Source organism: Saccopteryx leptura, chromosome 3 (genome assembly GCF_036850995.1).
Source record: "Saccopteryx leptura isolate mSacLep1 chromosome 3, mSacLep1_pri_phased_curated, whole genome shotgun sequence".
Classification (NCBI taxonomy): domain Eukaryota; kingdom Metazoa; phylum Chordata; class Mammalia; order Chiroptera; family Emballonuridae; genus Saccopteryx; species Saccopteryx leptura.
In genome coordinates, this window is record NC_089505.1 from 133,423,081 (window position 1) to 133,450,455 (window position 27,375).

Sequence of the window (27,375 nt, forward strand, 5' to 3'; positions counted from 1 at the left end):
GTATACTTGTTAGGCTGCAAATTGTAATGACCCAAATGAATGTTTGTTATCTAAGAGTAACCAGAAAAGTGATGAAACCTGCAGAAATTTCGTTCAGAGGGAAAAGGAGTAGCTCTAAGTTGGGGGCACCCTATTGAGTCCCATGCTGTGTTTGTAAATTTTATTCTCACCACCACAGAGTGAAGTTTATTTTCATACCCATGTTTTAGAGGAAGGAAATGAAGGCTTGTTGGGTTAGATGTCTTGCTCAAAGTCACAGTAAAGGGTTGAGAAGAGAAGAAATTCAAAGTCCATGGAATGTTTCCACCCATAATGCCCTACCCCTTCCATCTTGGTAGCTTAGCAACAGGCTGGCTCAGTGGGCTGGAGTTAGCTTACAGGGAGAAGGGCTTGACCGCAGAGTGTGGACCTGGGAATGAAGATGCCTGCTAAGAAGGGCTCCCGGTGTCTTAACTGGGCTTAAGCATATTTTTGTTTTGTTTTTTTAAGATTATAATGCTATCATTTATTGAAGAAGAGGGAAAAGGCAATACAAAAAGAATTGTTTTGTGATGCATTGGGGGAAAAAAGCTTAATTATCAGCAAAATTCTTTCTTTTTGAAATGAGCTAGTAAAAAACACAGTCTTTATTGTTTGAAATAGTCTCAAGGTTGGAAAAATAGCACACATGAATATATTTTTGGATGCAAAAAATTCAGTTATGCAACTAAACAAACAAACAAACAAATAAAAACAAAACAAAGCCAGCAGCCATTTCTTCACAGGGGCCTGTCATGCAAATTGCATTTCAGGGAGAGCCTGTACTAAGCTGTATGCCTCCTGCACTGAACTGCCTGCCTTTCTACACTCTGTTTCTGCTATTTGAGCCTGTCCTTCAGGAGTTCCTGGAATCCATTTTTAACCAATAGGACTGAGGCTTCCCCGTCCAATTAAAGCAATGCTATATCACCCATCAACATTTTCATCAACCAATCAGAGCAGCTCCATTCTGACCAATAGGGCCATACTTTTTGGACCAAACTACAAGAATTTGGAGTCCTCATTTGCATTAGATGGACCAATCAGTGACCAAGGATGGGGACTTCTGTCTATATAAGCTAGCTCCCCTCTAGCCCAAGGAGTGCCTTTTCCCTTTCCACCAAAGGCTAAAGACTGTTTCCTGGCTGAGTTAAAACACTGAAGACCTCTCCCTGGAGCTGAGCAAAACTGACTTGCACAGGAGCAGAGAAACAGACTGGCTCAGACTGGTAGGGAAGAGGGAAAGCAGACTAAAAGAGAGCAGAGCTGGAGGGACATGGCCCCGGGGATTCCTGACAGCCCTGACTTTTTCATGACCATATTATATCACCTTGAGCTGTTTTGCAATGAATCGTTTCCTTCCCGCCGTCACCCCAAATTATGAATTCTAGTTGGCCTTGAATTGGCACCAAAAATGGACCACCAGTTCACAAGATTTAGAGCTCTGGAATTCCCTGGTCTAACAAAGCAGCTTCCTCACCCAGGAGAGTTGTCCTGATTAGTCACCTAACCAGCCCTGCTCTCTGTCTGTAAATATGTAGGGCATTCTGAGAGTCCCTTGTTGGCCCCTCTCCCGAATGCATGCAGGCCTCCTGTGCCTGACCTGGGCCCATTTCCATTGAAACTTAGATTATCCTGTGTGTCCATATCCTTTTCTGCTTGTAAATCCTCTGCCCCTGGACCTAGTTTTAATTTAGGGGACTGTCATGTGTCTGTGTTTGCAGCACAGCAATGGAGAAAAGATTCACAGGCTGCATTGTTTTGTGGTAAAATCTGTGCCCTGGCCCAGATGCCAGAGAGAATGTCATATGCTTACACACTGTGTGTGAGGCACTAATGCAAAGGAAAAGGGTAGGGGCTCTGGAGCTTTCACACTAGATGAGAAATAAGAGAGTTGCAGATGTCAGATAACAAAATCCTTGTGTGATACTTGGGCAGGGCGAGAGCTCGTATTAGATCTCTCTGAAAGGCCATGGACTTGGAAGGATTCTTATCAACAATGCAGAGCCCAAAGTGTAGAAAAGAGAGTTTTATTGTAGGCGCCTGGGTGCAGGCAGACTGAGTTCTATAAGAGCATCAGCTCCGAGCAGGGATGAGGGGGTTAGTTTTATACTCTGCTGCCTCCTTCTGGCAGTTTCTGTTGACACTGGTTACCAGGCATCCAAGCTGGGCTTGTGGTCTTCTTCTGTTGTTTCATTTCTTGCCTCCTTTGGTAAGGAGCTCCTGTTTGGACAACTTAAAGGTTAAGTACAGGGTTGAGGGGGCAGTTTTGTGCCCTGAGGATACATTTTGCCTGTGACATTCGAATAAAAGCCATAAAATACATTAATGGGCTTTAGAAATAACTTCAAAGGAACTAGTCCAGTAAACAGATGAGCCCAGACTCCCAGGATGGCTAGGAGCTGAGGAGTCCTTGAAATAAAGAAGTCGTTAGACTCCCAGGATGGCTAGGAGCTGAGGAGTCCTTGAAATAAGGAAGTCATAGAAACTCCTAAGATAGTAAATGTAACCACATCCTAGGGGATAGATAGGGACATTTCCAGCTGGGGCTTTCAACTGTATGACTGGTTACTAAGGCACGTGACTAAAATTTAATTTGGGGGAGCCAATTGCTAAACGCCAAATTCGCTTCTGTATGAACTGCTTGCTTGCTATGCTATAAAAACCCCTAGACTGTAGGCGCTCGGTGTGGCTCTTGTGACTACCACCTGAGCTCACCCCTGCGCAGGTTTGCTTTGTTTTGTTTTCTTTTTTTCTTGGCCATAAAACTTTGTCTGAAACTCTCCAAACGTCTCCAGTGTTTGTTTTACCCGGCGAGTGCAACATTGCCCTAACCTATTCTAATGAGATTTGAGGGGAAAAAGAAGTAATTTTATATTGCCAGAAAGTTCAGTTACTCCCAGTCATCTGTTCCCCAAGGTTTCATATTCATTGTGGTCATACTCTCTTGGCTTTGGGTCCCAATTCATCTATCAAGTTAGGATGAGTGCCTGCTGGCTTTACATTTATTCCACAAGGAGCGTGTGCATGACTGCTCATCTAGAATCAGGACAGATATACAAAACAGCCAGAATGGAACCCAGAGATGCCTTTAACAAAGTCCATTGTTTTACATATGAGACTGCTCGCACTATGTGATGTATTTTGGCCAATTTCTCACTCTCCAACACGAGTGAACTGATTGAAAAAAAAAAAGGGAAGAAAAGAAATGGAAGACAAGGTCCCAGATATTTAAGAAGTTCAAGGTCTGAGATGATTGGTTTTATGCTAGGAATATCACTGGGGACATTTTCTAGAGACACATGATTTGCTCAAGGCTTCCTGGGAGGAGATAAAAAAAACAACAACTGGATTTGAATCCAGTTTCCTCTGAGTCCAGTTCCTACAAACTTTCCTCAGAGCCACTTCCACTCTGTTCCCTCACTTCTGGGCAGGTGCCCGTGCCTTCAGAGGACATGCCCATTCTTCCTGCTTTCCTTTCCCCTCTTCTTCCCCAGCACCTTCATGCTCGAGGAACAGCACAGAGGCGGTAGCTGACAGGGGCGTTGGTGACGCCCAATCTGAATTCCAGGCTCAACTTCTCATTATCAGGGGGCTTAAAGGTAAATTTTTGCAAGAGAGAGGTGAAGAAAATAAACAGCTCAGACTTGGCCAACTGTTCTCCAAGGCATGCCCGCTTTCCTGAAAGACAAGAACATAAGATGAGTTATCTTTTCAATTGGTGTCAGTGCCCAGCAGGGATTGAAATCTTCTCCCATGTCCTGCAAACTTGAACAGCGGAAGGGCCTGTGAGGCCCTGGGGCTTTTCGCACAGAGGCTCATTTAATCTGACAGCCACCGGCAAACAGAAAACATATGTCTGGCCTCACTCCAATGCCTTCAGGAACCAGGCAGGTGAAGGTGCAGGGTGTAGGTGATGACAGAAGTGTGAGTCCTGGGCTGACCTACATAGTGGATGGCTAGCCTACGAGCTCTAAAAATCAGTTAACAAACAACAATCACAAAAGGAGAAAACAACACTTTGTTAATTTGTTTTCAATCCTTAAAAGAATACTATCCAAAAGTATAAGGCAGTAAATGTCAGAGCAGGGTTTCCCAAGAACAAGTCATCTTTCCCCCAGATCACGTTTTCCTCCTTAAAGATCGGGGCCCTCCCTGAGGTAGATGGCCCTCTACACTGGAACAGCTTCTGCCTCCCTCCTCGAACAATCCTTGTGTCTGATGGTCCTTCCCCCAGGAGTATTTCTGACTCCTACATGGGGCCCTAGGCTTTTACTGCATGGCTCACACTGGGCCCTGTTGGGGCCACATCCCTGTCCCTGTTCTGAGTCCAGAACTGGAGGAAGAAGAACAGAGATTCACTTCAACTCCACCACTTTCTATACCTGTGATTTGGGGTAAATTAAGTAACTTCTCTAGGCATTAGTGGAAATGTTTCTAAACATGGGACTTTATTTTATATATTGTGTAAGCTACACACTGAATTAAAATAATGTAACGTAAAGGGCAAGCAAAGGACTTTAATACATCTTCTGGATAATAATAAACCTTCTCGCTGTCATATAGCTGATTGGTAACTTCATTTGTTTAATAATGAAAAAACAAAAAGAAACCCAAATGATTTATTTAAATTTACTCTTTTAAATTGTGTTCTTTTGGGTGATACCATTGTCAAAATAACTTTCTGTATATTACAATTCTTTACTGTGATACTTTTCACATTGTGCCTTTTATTCTGAAATAATTTCAAATGTATGGAAAACTTGCAAGAATAAGAAAAATAACTTGTTTTTCTTGAATTACTTGAGAGTAAATCACCTATGCTACCCATGAGATCTTCAGAATGAATTCCCTCAAACAAGGACATTATCTGATAAAACCACCAAATCAGGAAATTACCACCATCTTCTCTTCAGATCCTACTCAGGTTTTGCCATTCTACCAATAATGTCCATTTTTTTTCAGTGAAAGGGTCTAGTTTAGTACCAGGAATTGCATTTAGATGCCATGCAAATGACTTATCAACTTCCATGATGTTGGGACTTTTGAAGATGACAGACCAATTCTTTGATAATTGTCTCTCACGTTCCCTCATGATTAGGGTGAGGTTGTCAAGTCGTGCTTTTCTGGTGCAACATTCGCTGACTAAGGCTGTGTTCTTCTCATTTTATCCCAGCAGGTGGTACACGATTTTGATTTGTCCCATTCCTGGTGATGTTAAACTTGATTACAGTGGTGTATATCAATTCTCCCCTGTAAAGTTAATCTTTTCTCTTTGAAATTAATAAATGCTACTTTGAGACAATGTTATTAAACATTCTTCATTGAATTAGTTTCCATTACTATTTCTTGGCCAAATTAATAATTAATCTAATGGTAGCCTATTCTGGAGTTTTAAAATTCCATCATTTCTTCCACATTATTAGTTAGCATCTTTTAAAGGATATGGTTTTTCTCCTCTCTATTTTATTTATTCACTCATTAATTTATATCAGTATGAATTCAGATTCCTATTTTTTCAATGGGTTAAAATGTGTTATTGGTGTTTTGATCTCACTGTACTCCAGATTTGCCTAGTAAATGAGCATTCAAGCTGTTATATTTTTACTTTGGGCACAAAAATATGTTCTAGCCTTATCTAATGCTTCCCTTTCCCCATCCTGGAATCAGCCATTTTCCCCAAAAGTCCTCCTTCCTTTTAGTGGATAATGATATGTAGAAACTAAGATCTGGGCATTAGACGTGCTCACTGGTATCAGGTGCTGTTGCTCTCAGGGCGTCTCAGTGTGGGGAACTGGGGAATCTATATATGTATATTCTGTGAGTATATTTTTAAATGTATATGTATACACACATTTATGTCTCTATTTACTTCTGTATCTACCTACCTACCCAACAAGAATCTGAGTTCATATTGATAACCTCTGTTTCAGCCCAACATCACACAGTTCATTTTATTATCTTCCTTCCCTATTTGTAACTTCCTCCCATTTCCTTGACATGTTTACAGTGTCTTATGCATTTAATACGTCTTCCATCACTGCCAGAGTCACTCTGTGCAGACCCGCCACATCGTGCTTGTGTTCAGGTACGCTCTCCAGGTTTCCGCTGTTCCTTCCCTTTGCAAAACCTTTCTCACTTACCTAGGCCAGAACACTCCACACTAGTCACTACCCCCATCTCTCTCGTGTGTGTAATGATTCATGTTCTTCCTAAGTAATACACATTTAAAGAAAAAATAAAACTAAGTGTCAAAAAGAAATTATAGTAAAGAGACAAGATGGCGATGGAGTAGGCGGACATACCAACTTCCACCTCCCAGAACGAAAGTGGATTACAAACTAATTTTAAGAACTATCATCTGGAAAAACCAACTTTGGACTAAACTAAGAAGACTCTTCAACCAAGGAACACTGAAGAAGCCACACTGAGACTGGTAGGAAATGTGGAAATGTGGAGAGGGCTGCCCAGGCCCCGGAACTAATGGCAGCTGGGAGAGACTCGCATGGCGGGAAGTGAGTTTAACAGAGAGAGGAGGGTCCTGAGTCCCAGGAAAAAAGCCACAGCCTGCGGTCCCAGAGCCTAGAAGAGGTGTATGGACAGTATTTAGCTGGAAACAAGTCAGGATACTGTTTGCGAGAAAGAGACTGATTTCTCAGACCCAGGATTTCTCTTAAAGGGACTGCGCAGAAAACCTCTCTCACACCCATTCACCCAGGGCTCCAGGGGACAGGGGGAGAGGAGAGGACTGGAGTAGCAGGAAGAGAGTGTAATCTAGAAGGCACAGGAAGAAACATTTTGAGAGACAGCCACCCTAACCTCTGAGACGAGTCACTCCCCAAATCTGAAGTGAATATTTCCCCTGGAAACAGCAATACCAGCAAAGGGAAGTAGGACACCAGCCAAACAAGCTCTCCCATGGCACTCAGAACAGAGTTGCTTAGAAAAAGGGAGCTTCCGGGACTACTGTAGTGAGTATTAGGGTCTGAGCTGCAGCGCCCGCACCCACATGGCTGAGGGCTCGCCCAAGGGTGGGAGACAGTGGGACGTGGAAGTGCGGTTCTGTTGGCAAGGGCAGAAGCTGGCTGGCCACCACTGAGGCCCAGATGTGAGCTCAGTCTTGCCCGGCTAGGGAAGAGGGGATGTGCAAAAGTGGTCAAGCCCAGCTGTGGGCCGTCTGTAATCCAGCCTGCATGGGACGGGCAGGAGCCCTGGAAGGGGCAGAGACCTGCCCTTCAGCAAGGGCACAGGATCACAGCCTTGCCCCGCATGTGGAACTGAGGCTTGTGGCCTGACTTGGAAGCCGGCTCCTCCTGTAGGGGTGGAGCCAAAAGCCTAGAACAGGCAGAGTCCCACTACTGAGCATGGGCATACAGTCCCACCTGGCCTGTGGAGCCAAGGCTTGCAGCCATCCCACCAGTGGGCTCCTCCTGCAGGCTCCTCTGCCCGGAATTAGGCAGAGACTTGAAGCTGAGAAAAGGTGCTCCCCCCTGCCCTCAGGGCTGAGCATAATGCCACCCGTGGGGGTGGGGTGAAGGCCAAGGCCACCGAGGCTTGTACACCCGAGCACGTGATCACAGCCACACCCGTGAAGGAGAGGCAGAGACCACAGCAACGCCCATACTCAAATGCCCTAGGCAGCAGCAACATAGGGAGTGGCAGGCCTGCAGACAGACCACACCTAGGGAACACAGAGGCCACACTCAGTGGACTCCAGTGGCCAAAACCTTCTTTTACACAGACAGAATAGAAGGCAGAGAGATGCAACACAAATGAATCAAGAGAAATCCCAGAAAAGGATCTGAATGAGTCAGATATAACCAAATTACCAGATGCAGAGTTTAAAATAATGATTGTTAGGATGCTCAAATATATTAGAACAACAATAGATGGTCATAAGAACACCTAAATAAAGAGATAGTAAATATAAAAAAGGACATTGAAATAATAAAAAAGAATTAGTCAGGAATGAGAAATACAATATCAGAAATCAAGAACACAATAGAAGGAATTAAAAGCAGAATGGATGAAGCTGAGAATCAAATCAGCAAGTTAGAAGACAAGATAAATGAAGGCAGGGAAGCAGAGCAGAAAAAAGAAAAGAGACTCAAAAAGTCTGAGGAAACTCTAAGAGAGCTCTGTGACAACATGAAGAGAAATAACATCTGCATCATAGGGGTTCCTGAAGAAGAAGAGAAAGAACAAGAGATAGAGACTTTGTTCAATCATACCATAGCTGAAAACTTCCCTCAATTAAGGCAGGAAAACATCTCACAAGTTCAAGAAGCACAGAGAACTCCATTAAAGAGAAACCCAAAGAAATCTACACCAAGACACATCATAGTTAAAATACCAAAGCTAAGTGATAAAGAGAAAATATTAAAAGCTGCTAGAGAAAAAAAGACTATCACCTACAAAGGAGACCCCATAAGGATGACTTCCGACTTCTCAACAGAAACACTTGAGGCCGAAGGGAATGGCAAGAAATATTAAAAGTAATGCCGAACAAGAACCTACAACCAAGACTACTTTATCCAGCAAGGCTATTGTTTAAAATTGAAGTAGAAATTAAAAGCTTTCCAGACAAAAAAACCCCTCAAGTAATTCACTACAACCAAACCAAGGGTGCAAGAAATGGTAAGGGGCCTGTTGTAAACAGATCAAAGGAGAAAAAGAATATAGCAAAAGAGGAATACAGTTTTAAAGAATAAAATTGAAATAAACAATTACAAATCAATAATAACCTTAAATGTAAATGGATTAAATGATCCAATCAAAAGACATAGGATAGCTGCGTGGATAAGAAAACAGGACCCATACATTTGCTGTCTACCAGAGACACACTTTAAAACAAAAGATGGGCCCTGGCCGGTTGGCTCAGCGGTAGAGCGTCGGCCTGGCGTGCGGGGGACCTGGGTTTGATTCCCGGCCAGGGCACATAGGAGAAGTGCCCATTTGCTTCTCCACCCCCCCCCCTCCTTCCTCTCTGTCTCTCTCTTCCCCTCCTGCAGCCAAGGCTCCATTGGAGCAGAGATGGCCCGGGCGCTGGGGATGGCTCCTTGGCCTCTGCCCCAGGCGCTAGAGTGGCTCTGGTCGTGGCAGAGTGATGCCCCAGAGGGGCAGAGCATCGCCCCCTGGTGGGCAGAGCTTCGCCCCTGGTGGGCATGCCGGGTGGATCCCGGTCGGGCGCATGCGGGAGTCTGTCTGACTGTCTCTCCCCATTTCCAGCTTCAGAAAAATACAAAAAAAACAAAAAAACCCCCAAAAGATGCACATAGACTGAAGATAAAAGGATGGAAAAAAATATTTCAAGCAAATGGAAATGAAAAAAAGCTGGGGTAGCAATACTTATATCAGACAAAATGGACTTTAAAACAAAGTCTATAGTAAGAGATAAAGAAGGTCACTGCATAATGATAAAGGGAGCAATCCAACAGGAAGATATTACCATTATAAATATCTACGCACCTAATATAGGAGCACCTAAATATATAAAGCAGACTTTGATGAATTTAAAGTGCAAGATCAACAGCAATACTATAATAGTAGTATTAAATACCCCACTAACATCACTAGATAGATCCTCAAAAAACAAAATTAAGAAAGAAACAGCAGACTTAAAGGACATACTAGATCAACTTGATTTAATATATATCTTTAGAACCTTTCACCCTAAAGCAGCAGAATATACATTCTTTTCAAGTGCTCATGGTACATTCTCTAGGATAGACCACATGTTAGGCACAAAAGCGTTCTCAACAAATTTAAGAAGATTGAAATCATATTGAGTACTTTCTCTGATCACAATGGCATGAAACTAGAAATCAACCACAACAGAAAAACTGAAAAATAATCAAACACTCGGAAACTAAATAGCATGTTATTAAATAACGAATGGGCTGACAATGAGATCAAAGAAGAAATTTAAAAATTCCTAGAAACGAATGATAACAAGTATACATCAACTCAAAATTTATGGAACACAGCAAAAGCAGTCCTGAGAGGGAAGTTTTTATAGGCATACCTCAAGAAGCTAGAAAAAGCTCAAATAAACAACTTGACCCTGCATCTTAAAGAACTAGAAAAAGAACAGCAAGTAAAGCCCAAAGCTAGTAGAAGGAAGGAAATAATAAAGATCAGAGCAGAAATAAATGACATAGAGGCTAAAGAAACAATACAGAGGATCAATGAAACCAGGAGTTGGTTCTTTGAAAAGGTAAACAAGATCAATGAACCTTTAACCAGACTCACCAATAAAAAAAGAGAGAGGACTCAAATAAATAAATTAGAAATTAGAATGGAGAAATAACAACTGACACAACAGAAATGCAAAATATTGTAAGAAAATACAATGAAGAACTGTATGCCAAAAAACTAGACAACCTAGATGAAATGGACAAATTCCTTGAAACATATAATCTTCCAAAAATTAATCTGGAAGAATCAGAAAACCTAAACAGACTGATTACAACAAATGAGATTGAAACAGTTATCAAAAAACTCCCAAAAAAGAAAAGTCTTGGGCCTGATGGCTTCACAAGTGAATTCTACCAAATATTCAAAGAAGAACTAACTCCTATCCTTCTCAAGCTATTTCAAAAAATTCAAGAAGAAGGAAGACTTCCAAGCTCCTTTCATGAAGCGAGTATAATTCTGATTCTAAAACCAAGCAAAGATAACACAAAGAAAGAAAATAATAGGCCAATATCCCTGATGAGTTTAGATGCTAAAATCCTCAACAAAATATTAGCAAACCATATCAAGCAATATATGAAAAAAATCATACACCATGATCAAGTGGGATTTATTCTTAGGAGGCAAGGGTGGTACAATATTCGCAAATCAATCAATGTGATTCATCACATAAACAAAAGGAAGGAGAAAAACCATATGATAATTTCAATAGATGCAGAAAAAGCATTTGATAAAATCCAGCACCCATTCATGATCAAAACTCTCAGCAAAGTGGGAATACAGAGAACATACCTCAACATGATAAAGGCCATCTATGAAAAACCCACAGCCAACATCATACTCAATGGGCAATAATGAAAAGCAATCCCGTTAAGATCAGGAACAAGGCAGGGGTGCCCCCTTTCACCACTCTTATTCAACATAGTTCTGGAACTCCTAGCCACAGCAATCAGACAAGCAGAAGAAACAGAAGGTATCCAAATTGGAAAAGAAGAAGTAAAACTACCATTATTTGCAGATGATAGGATATTGTATATAAAAAACCCTAATGTCTCAAAAAACTACTAGACCTGATAAATGAATTCAGCAAGGTAGCAGTATATAAAATTAATACTCAGAAATCAGAGGCATTTTTATACACTAAACAATGAACTGTCAGAAAGAGAAATTAAGGAAGCAATCCCCTTTACCATTGCAACCAAAAAAATAAAGTACCTAGGAATAAATTTAACCAGGGAGATTAAAGACTTGTACTCAGAAAATTATAAAACATTGATAAAAAAATCAGAGAAGATACAAACAAGTGGAAGCATATACCATGCTCATGGTTAGGAAGAATAAACATCATTAAAGTGTCTATATTACCCAAAGCTATTTATAACTTCAATGCAATACCAATTAAAATAACAATGACTTACTTCAAAGATATAGAAGACATATTCCAAAAATTTATATGGAACCAAAAGAGAACACGAATAGCCTCAGCAATCTTGAAGAGGAAGAATAAAGTGGGAGGTACACACTTCCGGATATCAAGTTATACTAAAATGCCATTGTTCTCAAAACAGCCTGGTACTGGCATAAGAACAGGCATAAAGATCAATGGAATAGAACTGAGAACCCAGAAATAAACCCACACTTTTATGGACAACTGATATTTGACAAAGGAGGTAAGAGCATACATTGGAGTAAAGACAGCCTCTTCAATAAATGGTGTTGGGAAAATTGGACAGCTACCTGCAAAAAAATGAAACTAGACCACCTACTTACACCACTCACAAAAATCAACTCAAAATGGATAAAAGACTTAAATGTAAGCCATAAAACCATAAGCATCTTAGAAGAAAACATAGGCAGTAAGCTCTCTGACATCTCTTGCAGCAACATATTTGCCGATTTATCTCCACGGGCAAGTGAAATAAAAGACAGGATAAACAAATGGGACTATATCAAACTAAAAAGCTTCTGCACAGCTAAAAACAATAAGAACAGAATAAAAAGACAAACTACACAATGGGAGAATATATTTGACAATACATCTGATAAGGGGTTAATAACCAAAATTTATAAAGAACTTGTAAAATTCAATACCACGAGGACAAACAATCCAATCAAAAAATAGGTGAAAGAAATGAATAGACACTATTCCAAAGAGGACATACAAATGGCCAATAGGCATATGAAAAAATGCTCAACATCACTAATCATTAGAGAAATGCAAATTAAAACCACAATGAGCTATCACCTCACACCAGTCAGAATGGTGCTCATCAACAAAACAACACAGAATAAGTGCTGGCGAGAATGTGGCAAAAAGGGAACCCTCCTGCACTGCTGGTGGGAATGCAGACTGGTGCAGCCACTGTGGAAAACAGTATGGAGATTCTTCAAAGAATTAGAAATCGAACTGCCTTTTGACTCAGCTATACCACTTTTAGGAATATACCCCAAGAACACCATAGCACTGTTTGAATAGAAGAAATGCACCTCCACGTTTACGGCAGCATTGTTCACAATTGCGAAGATCTGGAAACAGCCCAAGTGTCCATCAGTGGACGAGTGGATTAAAAAGCTTTGGTACATATATACTATGGAATACTACTCAGCCATAAGAAATGATGACATTGGATGCTTTACAACAACATAGATGGACCTTGATAACATTATACTGAGTGAAATAAGTAAATCAGAAAAAACTAAGTACTATATGATTCTATACATAGGTGGGACATAAAAATGAGACTCAGAGACATGGACATGAGTGTGGGGGTTATGTGGAGGGAGGAGGAGAGGGAGGGGGTTGGGGGAGGAGGGGCAAAAAGAAAACCAGTTAGAAGGTGTCGGAAGACAATTGGACTTTGGGTGATGGGAATGCAGCATAATCAAATGTCAAAATAACCTAGAGATGTTTTCTCTGAACATATGTACTCTGATTTATCAATGCCACCCCATTAAAATTAATTAAAAAAAAGAAAAAAAATCATTCAAAAAAAAGAGAAAGTATAAAAAAGACAATAAGAGGTGTAAAAAATGCCATTGTTAACCCCTCTAAGCCTCGGTTTCATGATCTCTAACGTAGTGACACTAATATGGACCTTGTAAGCTTAAGCTGGAACACAGGATCCAAGAGAACAGCTCTTATATCTACTACATTCACTGTCATATCCTCAGGGCTGACTGCTTGGGCGCATAAAAGCTCACAAATATTTCCAGAACTAAGGAATTGGGAAACTACTTGAAATAATTCATGAAACAAACATAACTCAATGTACTAGGAATTTTTTTCACTGATTTTACAATGTTATTAGTTAAAACAGTATTTTGGTTCTGACAACCTGGAAATGTGGGTTTTCTCAGCACCCTGTTTTGTACCACTCAACTTGTCAACCATGTAAATGAGTTAATTAAATTTTTACAGCATAATTAAAATTTAAAAAGGCAAAAAAGAAGCGTATCTAGAGTAGCTTGCATCTAGTCAAGCCATGGCTCTCAGGGTCACTCCTGATGCCTGTAATGATAAGCCAGTAGCCATTTTCATTGACACCATCTCCTTATTATATCTTAGGTCTAGTTCCATGTCAGTTGGCGGTCCTTAAAAGATTTGAGACATTTACAAAAAATGGCAAATGGACAACTTTTTCTGTGACCAAGAAGCAGATCTGAGTCTCTGTTCCTAATGTTCTGAGGAACAGAACAAAGTGAAGCTGAAATCTCCATGTGAGACAAGCAGTGGCTCAGAATGTCAGGCAGCCTGAAGCAACACCAGCCCCGGGACCCCTGACGTGGAGCAAAGGGCACAGGAAGTCTCACTTGGCTGGGCTGTCTGTACACATCCCAACTAAAGCAAAGGATGCTGGGAAAAGAGCAGAGGAGGGCTGAGAGGGGAACTCTGGATTCAGAACCTGTTTTTTTAGAACTTACCGACTGAGAAAGGCAGAAAGGATTCCTTTTTCTTAAACTGTCCATTCTCCAGAAAATGCTCTGGATTGAATGTGTCGGGGGTGGCCCACTCTGCAGGGTCCCTGTGCAGTGCAGTCAGATTGGTCAAGAACATGGTCCCCTAAAAAAAACAAAACAGGAAAGACTCAGGAAGGTTGACCCACACAACAAACCTATGCAGAGGGGTTGAAGTCTCCGGCTTCCAAGCAGGGGCCTGACCATATCCTCCACCTCCCTGCTCACCATCTTCTGAGCCCAGCCACCCCTGTCCTAATTTCCCAGGGCCCTGCTCTTTGCCATAGGACAGCTTTCAATGATAGACTGGAAATGCCTGCTGGGAATTATTAGAAGTGTGTGGTTAGTCTTGACTGCAGCATGGATCTCCTCTGCTGGGACAAGTCACTGTAGGACTTGAATGAGGACATGCATGTCTCAAGGCGAGCATCACATACGAGCTAAGCCAGTCAGTACTGTACCAGATCAGCCCAGCTGCTCAGTGAGGTGATGACTGTGGCAGTTCTAGCAATAGAAATGATGTCTCATTCTTTCCTGTTTCTCCCATTGTGTTTTCTCCAATGTCGCCAGACTGCACAGGAGATTTAATAATATATAGAATCAAGTTGCCCAGTAAAAGGAACCCCTATCCATGCAGGTACATAGAAAGAATCCCACAGGTCCTAATTTATGCCTCCTTTTCCCTAATTCTGTCTACATCTAGTCTTTCAGTTACTTTTACTTTAAATTTCTCTTAATTCTGCCACATTCATCCTATGTCCACTGTTGCCAGCTTATCCAGGCTACCACCTTGCTTGCTTATACGGTTATAATAGCAGATCAACTATGCTCCATAGCCTTTTAGTCAGCTCTATGTTCTGAATCAGAGTGAGCTTTGAATAGGATTTAATTATGTCACACCTGTCTACTCTCGCACCCATACCCTGAACTTGACGGAACCCTTCAATAGCTTCCCATCACTCTTAGGTGACAGATCCAGTGCCTGAGCCCTGTCTGGGCCACTCTCTCTCTCTCTCTGCTTGCACTTGCAGTACATTAGTCTGCTTCCAGCCTCTCAAATATCTAGCTTCCTATTCGCTTTTGTATGCTTTTGAATGTTGTTAACATAGCTGAATGTCTTTCCTTCCACAGAGCTAAGTCTAAAAATCATTCTTCTATCCTCTGCTCAAAAATCACTTCCTTTAGAAGTCTCTGCTGACCATTCCTGTTCCTACTCCCCATTCCAGCCAGTCTCATCTTTATAGAAACCTGTGAGGTTTTTTTCAGCAGGGTAGTCTCACGGTTTGTGAGTAGGCACTTGAATAATTATTTTCCCCATTGTTGTTTTCCCAAGCCTGAGCATTTCCGGTGCTTTGTGAACATTTATTGAATTAATAAATAATAACTGCTATTTTAAGTACCTTTTTTTTTTGTATTTTTCTGAAGTTGGAAACGGGGAGGCAGTCAGACAGACTCCCGCATGCGCCCAACCAGGATCCACCCAGTACGCCCACCAGGGGGTAATGCTCTGCCCATCTAGGGCGTCGCTCTATTGCAACCAGAGCCATTCTAGTGCCTGAGGCAGAGGCCACAGAGCCATCCTCAGCGCCCAGGCCAACTTTGTGCCAATGGAGCCTTGGCTGTGAGACGGGAAGAGAGAGACATAGAGGAAGGAGAGGGGGAGGGGTGGAGAAGCAGATGGGCGTTTCTCCTGTGTGCCCTGGCAGGGAATTGAACTTGGGAGTCCTGCATGCCAGGCCAATACTCTACCACTGAGCCAACCGGCCAGGGCCTATTTTAAGTACTTTTTATACTAAGCACTAGATTTGATGTTTTACACACATGACCTGATTTTACCTCGACCCAGGAAGCAGGTTTTGCATTATAATTTTGCATTACAAAATTATTTGTAAGATATAATTTCTTTATATCCTACAATAAAGAAATTGAGGCTCTGAGAGGTTCAATAACATGCCCTGAGTCACATGATAGGAGAAGGTAGAGCCATGATTTGAACTAGGTCTATTTGACAGCAAAGCCATGGCTCTTAGCCTCTACAACACAGTCACTCAGATCTCTCAGTTCTCAGGATGGTTATTAAAATTGATGTTAAAAATCAGTGGTAGAGCTGGGCTGGTTCCCTGGAGCTTAAATTCATTGCTATAAAAATGTAAGCAGCACCCATGAAATAATTTAGACCTTGGCCTTCTCCTAACACATGGTCAGTCAGCAAGAAACAATGAATGCAATAGCTGCAGGTGTAGCTGCTTTTCATGACTCTGCAGGGACAATCACCAAACAGTGTACAATGGGTAAGATCCCCTGGTTATGCCTCTTAACTTCGTCTCCAGGTACAACACATGCTGAAGAACACGGACAACTGGAATGGGCAAACCCACAGAAGCTGACCAGGTGGTGAGAGAGCAGGGAGCGATAAATGTGCAGTGTGCAGAGAGGGCGCTAGGGGGCGAAGCAGACTGTCTGCTGAGATTACAACTTGGTGGGCAGGATGAAGTCACAATTTCCTTTGTGAGGGAGGACAGGGAATTTAGCAGGGACAAACTGAGAGCAATTGCAAGAAGATTCTTTTAAGGTCAAAGTACAACAAATCCTGTGTAGAGAATACGATTAGTACAAAAAAGATGAACCTGGGATTCAGCACAGATCTGGTTCTTGAACCCAGCTCTTGTCACTTTGTAGTTGAGAGATCTTACACAAGCTGAATCACTAGGAGTCCTGCTTTCTAATTTATAGGACAGAAATAACATATTTATTCAAAGGACTGATTAAGATATTTTGAAAGAACCTATGTAGTCCATGGCACATAATTACTGCTTAAGTGTTGGTTCCTGTTTCTCCTTTTCTAATGCTTAATATTGCACAGACTTGGATAGGTTTCTCGTCTGAGTCAGTCCCACCCCAGGGCTGCAAATAAAAGCTGAAAAACACACCTGTGGGGATATGATGTAGGAAACACCAGCATTAATGTGATGTTGGCCCAGGTGGTCTCAATTCTCCCTTCATATTTTAATAATCTATAACCCAAGAATGGTGAAGCAGAATTTTCCAATGTAAATCTGGTAGGTCCCACATCCTGGGAGATGCACTTCCAAGGCAAAGAAAAAGGTTCCATTGCAAATTCTAACTATGAACAGCTGCCTGCTGCCTGAGCAGGCAGTGATGCAGTGAATAGAGAGTTGTCCCAGGATGCTATATACCCAGGTTTAAAACCCTGAAGTCACCAGCTGGAGTGCGGGTTTATTGGCCTGAGTTTGGGATCATGGAGATGACCACATGGTCATTGATTTGGGCCCAAAGGTCACTGGCTTGAAGCTCAAAGGTCGCTGGTTTGAAGCCAAAGGTCATTGGCTTGAGCCCAAGGTCCCAGGCTTGAGCAAGTGGTCAATGGCTTAGCTGGAGCTCCTGATCAAGGCACATATGAGAAAGTAATAAATGAGAAAGCAATTAAGAGCTGCAACTATGAGTTGATACTTCTCATCTCTCTTCTTTCCTGTCTGTTTTTCCTGTTCTGTCCTTCTCTGTCTCCCTTTCTCTCAGTTAAAAAAAAAAAAAAAGAGCTGCCAGGTTGTAATTCTACATACACATTTTATAGTAAAAAAAAACAAACCAACAAACAAAAACCAAACAGAAAAACAAATCACTGTGAAATCCCACAGCAAAGAAAAGCTAGTCTTTGCAAACATTTTCAAGATCTGAGGCTGGGTCCCTAATTACCTTGGGCAGGTGGTATCCAGCCAGAGTGGTATCAACTGTCACTTCCCTGGCCACATTCAAGGGGATGATATTTCCCATTCTCTGCACCTCATGGATGACGGCATTCGTGTAGGGCATGAGCTCTCGAACAGCTATGCTCGGCTGCTGTGAGTGACCAATCACTTTGTCAATCTCAGCATGTACTTTTTCTTGAAGAGAAAAAAAGTTGAATTATTTTTTACTATTCCATAACTTTCCTTGTGCCTGGATAAGCTAAGGAATGAAATAACTAGACTCAAAATGCCTAAAGTGATAGTAGTTTCTATAGAGTCTTGTTTCTCAAGGAGGTAATAAGAGTGGAAAGCGGGCCCTGGTATAGTACGAGTCTGGTTGCAAAAATTGCTCTACCAAAGTACTGCTGCATTACTTTAACTCTTTGAGCCTCAGATTCCTTTTCTTTATGTGAGGCTAAATCTACCTTCATCTTGAGGGTATTTTGAGACTTACATAACTGATTTAGGCAAGCACCCAACAAATGATAGAAACTGCTAATTGTCTCCCAATATCTGTTTTGTTGTTTTTTTCTACAATAATATTTTAACTGGATACCTGGTTACCAAAGACTACATTTCCCAGGTTCCCTTTGACTAAATGTGCCCATGTGACTAATTCTGACCAATGGAAAAGTATGTAGAAAGACTTTACTATTTGTTTCATGACCTTAAAGGAAGGGTGTGTGATTCTTTCTCCTCCTTTCACTTCTTATTGGTGGAAAAGCAGACTTAGCAGGGAACCATCTTTGATAGTGCCAATGAGAGCATTATTTTAGGTCAAACAGAACAACACATTTGAGAAAGCTTTGAACCCCCCAAAATCTGCAGAATACAGTTAAATTATTCTTACCTGAGGCAAACAAACTTCTAGTGTATAAACTTCTATCATAGAAGTTAAGTCTGTATCCTAACTAGGAAGCTTTTAAACTTTTAAAAAATAATGTAATTCACAGTTGCAAAGGCATTTTGCATCATGAGTCAAGATTTATAAATATACATATGTTTTATATGTGTGTATACATATATGTGCAGGCTGGGGAAAAAGATTTATTGTATGGAAAATAATACAATAATTAATAAATAATAATTCAAGAATAAACTTTTGCATATTTACAACTGTAAATCTACTTTTGCCCCACATAATATATATAAATTTGCATGAACAAACTTATCCTTAGTACATGGGATGGATATACTCTGATCTTTTCTACCCTATTTGAATTTTAGGGAATAAAAATTGGTTTCAACTCACTAAGTTCATTTTATATCCTTTTAATAAACTTTAATGCACAGTTTAAAAAACTGTTTCATAATAAATCTGATCCCTCATGTGTTCAAACTGTTCTGGGACCTAGAGAAATAGAAAATTATAACAGTCACTGTCATTGAGTGGACTATAGCTTGTGGGAAGATACATGAATAAGGTGTGATAAGCACAGTAAAGGAGGTGCAATAGTTCATCTCTAGGAAAAGAAATGCTAGTAATTTTCTTGAGGATTGGGGAAACATCTTTTGAGAGGTAGTGTTAAGCAGAATCTTCAAGCAGAGTGAGTGGTTTAGTATGTAGAGAAATTAGGGAAATATTTTCTTGTAGAGGGAAGAGCAGGTGTGATGACAAAGAGGCATAAATAATGACAGTGCCAAGAAAATGGCATGTAATATAATGAGGCTGCCATCCAGGGTGGGTGGAGCAGAGGCTGAACAGGAAAAGGCATATTAGGGGGTATGATATATCAAACTAAGAAGTGTGAGCATTACCTACAAGACAATAGAAGACATTACTCACAAAGAGGAAAAGATAGGACTAAGACTAGCTTTCTTTTTCCCTCCTTTCTTCCTTCCTTCCTCACTCCCCTCCCCTCCCCTCCCTTCCCCTCCCCTCCCTTCCCCTCCCCTCCCCTCTCCTCCTCTCCTCTCCCCTTCCTTCCTTCCTTCCTTCCTTCCTTCCTTCCTTCCTTCCTTCCTTCCTTCCTTCCTTCCTTCCTTCCTTCCTTCCTTCCTTCCTTCCTCCCTCCCTCCTTCCCTCCCTCCCTTTCTTCTTTCCTGTCTGACATGTAACCTCCCCAAAGACCAGATTTCTTGTGAGACTGTAACTCTTTCCTGGAACTCACCACAATGTCAATGAACTTCACTGTTTCCCCACTAGACTTTGAGTTTCCTGAGGGCAGGGCCTCTGTTATACTTGTATTCAATATATGTGGCTCCATCACAATCATACCAGAAAAATTGGAGCATGTGCTTGTTCTCAAGTCCACATTGTCTAGTGATCATCCTGTCTATCTTCCCATTCTACCATGCTGTCTTCTGCTCCCAACTTTGGGGCAGTGCATTCCAGGAGGAACTTTGTGTCTTAGCCCAGACAAACTCTCCAACATGCTCACCTTGGATTTCTGGGTTGAGGGCCATGTAAAGCAGACCCCAGCGCAGCGTCGTCGAAGTGGTCTCAGTTCCAGCAAAGATAAGATCCAGGGCACAGAAGATGAGGTTTTCCTCATGGAAACTGGAAGTAGCATTGCTCTTATGCTAGAAACACCGGGTTTATTAGTTTATTTACAGGGTTCTTGGTGGCCACGATACACAGGGGCTTCACCTAGGCAGAGCACGTAGAGGGAAAGCACACAGGAGGAAAGGCGTTCCTTTGATCTCCTCAGGAGGCAGTCCAATTATAGAAATATGATGGGTGGAGTCCCACCCCAAGTGCTGGAAGCTTTTGTTAGTCTGGGACTCTGGGTGAATGAAAATCAGGACAACTATTTTTTATGCCTATACTTTGGGAGAAGCTATTAGTACAGTGGAAAAAGAATCTGTTAGTACAGTGGAGAGATATACTTTGGTTCCAATATTAGCCACACCATTCTCTATTTCTATGACACGGGGAAATTTACGTAATCTCTCCGTGCTATAAAATAAATATAACAAAACACACCTCTGAGGGTGACAATGAATCATGTGAGAGGCAAAGAGCACCCAGCAAATACTCAGCAAATGTTTGTACTGATACTAGAATGAATACACTGAATTCCTCTATGTACAAGTTTTATATCTCTCAGTTAATCTTTTCTTTCTAGGCAAGAACTCTCTGAATCTATCAGTCACTCCTTATGGCATTTCATCATCTTTACCACCTTCCCTTGAAAGCTTCAATTTGTCAACATTCCTCTTAATGTCTGACCCTATACCTGTAAACCATATAGCAAGTGAATTCTCCTCCTCTGACCAGAAATCAATGTTTCTATTAATATTATGCCAATAAGGTAAAATAAGAGAGGTCGTGGAAAAGAAATCCACCATTCTGCCAACTTTCACAGTAGGAACAAATAAGGTGATACTAAAAAATTATGACACTAATGCAATGAAATATGTTAATCAGAAGGATTGCCATGTGAAATGTTACATAACCAATTGGGCTTCTTTCCTATAAGGATAGGAAGTGGGTAACTTGGGGTCTCACTCAGGCCTTGAGGACAAACTCTGGCCTCTGACTCAGCTTTATTTGTATTCTACATGGGGAACTGAAAAAGTACAGGTAGGGAATTGGGTACAGGTCAACCTAATAATAAAACAAAGCTTTGAAGCTTTCACATAGTTCCTTCCAATATGGGTAGAGGGTAGAAAATAGAAGATAAAAAGGCAGTATTTGAGCTTTTCCAAGGCCTCAAGCTAAATACCATGGAACCCCTACTTTTATTCCTAATTACCTCATTCAGCCCGAGTTAATGCTACTCTCACACCCTATGAAGTTCTGCCTCTAGTTTTACTTCCCTGTGGTAAGTTGAATAATGGCCCACAAAGATGTCCATGTCTAATTTCTGGAACCTGTGGATGTTATATGGGAAAAAGGATTTTATAGATATGATTAAGTTAAGGGTCTTGATATAGGAAGATTTTTCATGAGAATCCCAGTCTCCCAATATAACCAGAAGAGACAAGAGTTTGTAAAGAGAAGATATAAGGATGGTGGCAGAGAAGATGATACATTGATGGCTTTTAAGAGGCAGGAAGGGACCATGAGCCAAACAAAGCAGGCAACCTCTAGAAGCTGGAAAAATCAAGTAAACGAATTCTGCCTGAGAGCCTTCAAAGGAGCCTACCTTGCCAACACTTTGACTTGAGCCCAGTCCAACTGGTTTGAGACTTATGAACATCAGATTAGTAAGAGATTCAACTTGTGTTGTTGTAATCTACTAAGTTAATTCGTTACTGGATCAACAGGAAACCAGTACATCCCCATTTGTTCTACAAAAACAAAGTGCAGGAAACAACATTGGTTTCCTCACCTTTTGTATTTCGTTGAGGTACGCATCAATAAAATCTCTTGGTTCAGCAGGATTCCAGTTTCTCTTGTGGTTTTCAATCACATGAGAGATAAACAATTTCAGTTTCTCCCATTTGATAAAGACTTCTTGGTGGGGTCCAGGAATAAATTTCATTATCCATGGAAAGATAATATAGAGCTAGTTGAGAAAAACAAAACAATCACAAAGACACCATGGTGCCAGTTCCCGCTTTTTAAGACAACAACCACCTTCTCTTTCTAGCTCTTGTTTGCTTCTGCTTAGACTTGACTGTTCTTTTCTCTCTAATCCCTCTTCTCATCTCTCCAGCAAAGAATTTCAGTGCTTCATCCAAAATATATTGTTTCAGACCACCTCTCACCACCCCAACTGCTCTGTCACCCTACTACAAACCACCATTTCTTACCTGGATGCGGGAACAGCCTCCAGCAGTTTTTCTGAGTCTATTCCTATCCCCATTTCCAATCTATTTTCCACAGAACTGCCAGAGTAATCGTTTAACTGTTTAATTGAGTGATTTTCTACCGATGTGCCACAATAATTTTTAAAACATGCAAAACCTGATTACTTAGTCAAGGTCATTGACCTCTTTACTTAGATTGTCAATTGAAGTGACAACATCCAACACAACTATAACCATCTGGTGAAAATGAATCAATATTATACCTTTTTCTTTTTGTTAGAGCATCAAAACATAGAGTATATTTCTTGGTGTTCCACATAATTTTAGTAATTAGTGTCTGTGTGCCATGAGATAAAAAATGTTGAAAATTGCTGCCAAGAAGATCATTTCACTCTTTGGTTATCAATTTTTCAATGACTTCCCAAGACAGGTAGATAAACTTCTACATCTTTCTCTGGACATGGGAAGCTCTATATGAGTGGGGCCCAGAACACGGTGGTCACTTGCTTTGCTGTTACTCCCTGTCACCTCACCTTCTCCAGTCCAGCTCCACTGATCTCTGTAATGCCATCAAGGATGTTTCTGTTTAGACCTTTGCATTTGATTTTCCTTCCACCTAGAAGGTTCTTCCTCTGAAATCTCTATAGCTCCAGTCTCTCACTCCATTCAAGTGCTGCTCAAATGTCAGCTACGTGGAGCAGTCTCAACGAATGGTCCTGTAAGTGGATGTACCCCTGTCACCCTCTTTCTATTCTCTCATGCTGGTTTATTTTTCTCCATGCCATGTCAATTATCACTATTTTTTTGTGTGATATCTATATCTCTATCTATCTCTATCTCTATCTATATCTCTGTATTTGTTAAACATATATATATATATGTGTGTGTGTGTGTATGTGTGTGTGTGTGTGTCCCCATTAAGATGTAATCACTATGTGGGTCAGACATTTTTATTAAAGTGGTTTTTGAATATATTTTCTATAATAATATCTGGTAGAAAACAGCATAACATAATAGAGAATCAAATAGACTTAAGACATGACATGGATTTGGCTATTAGCTTTGCTACTTTGTAGCTGTAATGCATTGGCAATAATAATGAAGAGGAAGAGGAGAAGAATGTAACTGTTGCTCCCTAGTTGAACTAGCTGCCATTAGGGCTCCTGGGTTATTCTGGTGACCAAATGATACGAAATCCACTAAGCACTTAACACAGAGCCCATGGATCACTCTCTGGATTTGCTTACACTCTCTCATATCTCCCTGCACACATCATGATGCTTCATTTCATCTTTAAACAAATGTACTAGAATATTCTTGGCAGATTTGTTTATAACATTCAAAATCTGGAAACAGCACCAGTGTGTAACAATAGAGAATAGAGTAACAAACAGTGGCATATTCATAAAATGCAATACTATTCAGATTTTTGAAAAAGAACAACTAACACAAATGAATCTCAAAACAGTCTGATAAGGGAGAAGCCAAACACAGAAGAATACTTCTGAGAGAGGAGGTGTGAGATGGCTGGTTAGGGAGGGACACAGACAGGGTCGACTCAAAGACAATGGCCCCATAGTCCTTTAAAAACAACAACAACATAGACACCTGTAAAGTTCACTGCTTTGCATGAATGCTAGAAATGTTCTTTATGTACAGTAAATAGTTAGCAATAGTATCCAAAACACAAGAGTCACAGATTTCAAATAAGTTTGTGTTGAAGTAAACTTTAAAAGGTTATATTGGAGCTTAAAGAAATCTGTGTCTGACATCAGCCCCTTTAACTTTTGAAAATTATGAAAAGAGAAACCCCTACCAGGGTACACACTGACATCTCTAGACGAATGACTTCATCCAGCAACCTCAGCATTTCTTGGAACTGGTCATCCTTGTACTCAAAGCGCTCCCCAAAGGTGATGGAGCAAATGATATTGGAAACTGCATTGTTGATCTTGAAGTGAGGGTCAAAAGGCTGCCCTGCAGGTGGGAGAAAAGATGGATCCCTCAGATGGTATGTTTCCATTTTCTACTGAGAGCCTACATGACACATGACATACTGAGGACAGAAAAACATCTGAGGCTGTGGCCACAGCACCCTGTACTGTGTCTGACATGCAGCCAGTACTCCCACTCAATACCTGGGAAATCATACTGATGACCAAGGTTTAAAGTCATAATGAATTTAATGCTTGCCTTCTTGTGCTTAATTCTAGAGCTCCACAAGAGCAGGGCCATAGTTAGTTATTCAGTTATATCTTCAGTGCCTAACACAGTGGTGAGCACAGGACAGGCACGGAAGTACTAAATGAGTGTCTGTTCAGTGAATGAATGAGCCACCGTCTCCAGCACCTGTCCGAGGGTCCACTCACCGTTCTCCTCCTCTATTGCCAGGCTGAGGTGGTAGGCCTCTTCTTGAATGTGTTCCTCTAAGCTCTTCTTTCCTAACCGAAAATTCCTTAGTGTTGTCAGGGCGAACCTTCTTTGCTCCTTCCATATCTGGCCATTGGACATGATCAATCCTGAGGAAAAGAAGACAACATTCTGAAAAGAAAGCCAATAAATGGGACAGGAATTTGTATCAGATGGTAGAAAGGAAAAGGGCATTTGGCAGTTTAACAGTATTTATTTATTTATTATTATTATTATTTTTTTTGTATTTTTCTGAAGCTGGAAACGGGGAGAGACAGTCAGACAGACTCCCGCATGCGCCCTACCGGGATCCACCTGGCACGCCCACCAGGGGCAATGCTTTGCCCACCAGGGGGCGATGCTCTGCCCCTCCGGGGCAGCGCTCTGACGCTACCAGAGCCACTCTAGCGCCTGGGGCAGAGGCCAAGGAGCCATCCCCAGCGCCCGGGCCATCCTTGCTCCAATGGAGCCTTGGCTGCAGAAGGGGAAGAGAGAGACAGAGAGGAAGGAGGGGGGGGTGGAGAAGCAAATGGGCACTTCTCCTATGTGCCCTGGCTGGGAATCAAACCCGGGTCCCCCGCACGCCAGGCTGACACTCTACCGCTGAGCCAACCGGCCAGGGCCAAGTTGAACAGTATTTAGACAAATAATCTCAGAGTAATGAATATAATTGTTAGTATGTACTGATTGTCTGCGATGCCAGGCACATTAGTAATTTTATGCATTATGTAATATAGTACTCACATGAACACTATGAGGTAGATACAATTATTATGTCTTTTTGTTTGAATTTTTTTGTGTGTACAATCTATAATACATCATCTGTGTCCTGTATTGTGTATTCACCGCCCAAAGTCGTCTTTTTCCATCACCATTCATCCCCCTTTACCCTCTTGTACCTCCACTCACCCCCCTGTCCCTCTGGTAATCTCTGTATTTTTTTTTTTTTTTGCTTAATCCTTTCACCTTTTTTACCCAGTTTTCCAAAACCCCTCCCCTCTAACTATGGGCTGTACGTTTTTTGTATCCATGAGTCTTTCCACTTGTTTTTTTTTGTGCATTAGATTCCACATATAAGTGAAATGATGTGGTTCTTGTTTTTCCCAGAATGGCTTATTTCACTTAGTGTAATACTCTCCAGGTCCATCCATGCTGTCACAAATGGTAAGAGATGGTAAGCGTTCCTTTTTTCCTTTTATATCCAGGTAGTATTTTATTGTGTAAATGTAAAATGTACCATAGCTTTTGTATCCTCTCATCTACTGATGGGTGCTTGAGCTGCTTCCAGATCTTGACAATTGTAAATAATGCTGCAATGAACATAGGGGTGTGTGTATTCTTTCAAATTAGAGTTTCGGTTTTCTTCAGATATATTCTATGAAGTGGAATTGCTGGGTATAAGGCAATTCCATTTCTAATTTTTTGAGGAAACTTCATACTGTTTTCCATAGTGGTTGTACCAGTCTGCATTCTCATCAACAGTATATAAGAGTCACTTTTCTCTACATCCTCACCAACACTTGTTGATTTATTGATGATAGTCATTCTGACAGGTGTGAGATGCTATCACTGTGGTTTGAATTGGCATTTCTCTGATGATTAGAGATGTTGAGCATCTTTTAATATGTTTATTGCCCATTTTATGTCCTCTTTGGAGAAGTCTATATTCAGCTCCTTTGCTTATTTTTTAACTAGATTGTTTTTTCACTTAAGTTGCAAAAGTTTTTTTAATAAAATTTTAATATTAACCCCTTATCCAATGTATAATTGGCCAATATGTTCTCCCCTTCAGTGGGTTGTCTTCTCACCCACTTTCCAATTTTGCTGATGAGAACAAGGTACAAGAGTTAAAGTTTTCAAGGTTACACACAGAGTCAGTAAGCAGCTCAGCAGGCATTCAAGTTCACATGTCCCTGACTGCCAAGCCCATGCTTGGATTACTAGTCACATAGGTATAGTTAAGTATTTACATTATGCTACATACTAAGAATGCACTCATAGGTAAGAAAATCCATACTTGTAAAGAGACAAGGCTTTCATGAGTCTTACAGGAGAGGTCCTATTGAAGCTGGACCTTAGTAGATGAATAAATGACTGAAGAAAGTGAAGAAGTAAATATCTCACGCAGGCAAAGAAAAAAAACCATGCTGGTGTGGTCAACAGATCATCATTTCTTTTATAACACAGGTAGGGTAACAGTACTTCATTTCTTTCCTTCTAGAGCACTCCAACTCCCTTTAACCTCTAGCTTTGGCCTCCTCCATCTCCATGAAATGGCCCTCATTGCTCTCAGAGCCAGGGATATTTTCAAACTCATCTTACTTGGTTTCTCAGTAGCATGAGATACTTATTTCTT

At 41.1% G+C, this 27,375-nt stretch overlaps 2 protein-coding genes across 5 annotated transcripts in view; both read right to left on the reverse strand.

Moving 5' to 3' along the window:
- Positions 1–575: 575 nt before the first annotated feature.
- The window catches only part of LOC136400198 (cytochrome P450 2J2-like), a 91,969-nt gene continuing 65,169 nt past the window's right edge, over positions 576–27,375 (reverse strand). For all 3 annotated transcript variants that reach the window (XM_066376421.1, XM_066376420.1, XM_066376419.1), the window contains one exon: positions 576–2,311. The gene's annotated coding sequence lies outside the window, so the exon portion shown is untranslated. The remainder of the gene's footprint in view (positions 2,312–27,375) is intronic.
- LOC136400196 (cytochrome P450 2J2-like) overlaps positions 3,258–27,375 on the reverse strand; it is a 35,678-nt gene continuing 11,560 nt past the window's right edge. Inside the window, exons 3-10 of one of the 2 annotated variants that reach the window (XM_066376418.1) lie at positions 24,980–25,129; positions 24,427–24,587; positions 22,190–22,366; positions 20,294–20,435; positions 17,881–18,068; positions 14,134–14,272; positions 3,504–3,699; positions 3,258–3,462 (exon numbers count right to left, since the gene is read on the reverse strand). In XM_066376418.1, the coding sequence (XP_066232515.1) occupies positions 3,521–3,699; positions 14,134–14,272; positions 17,881–18,068; positions 20,294–20,435; positions 22,190–22,366; positions 24,427–24,587; positions 24,980–25,129 (1,136 nt within the window). In that variant the 3' untranslated portion in view covers positions 3,258–3,462; positions 3,504–3,520. Of the gene's footprint in view, positions 3,700–14,133; positions 14,273–17,880; positions 18,069–20,293; positions 20,436–22,189; positions 22,367–24,426; positions 24,588–24,979; positions 25,130–27,375 lie in introns of both variants that reach the window. The other variant, XM_066376417.1, reaches the window with a different exon arrangement.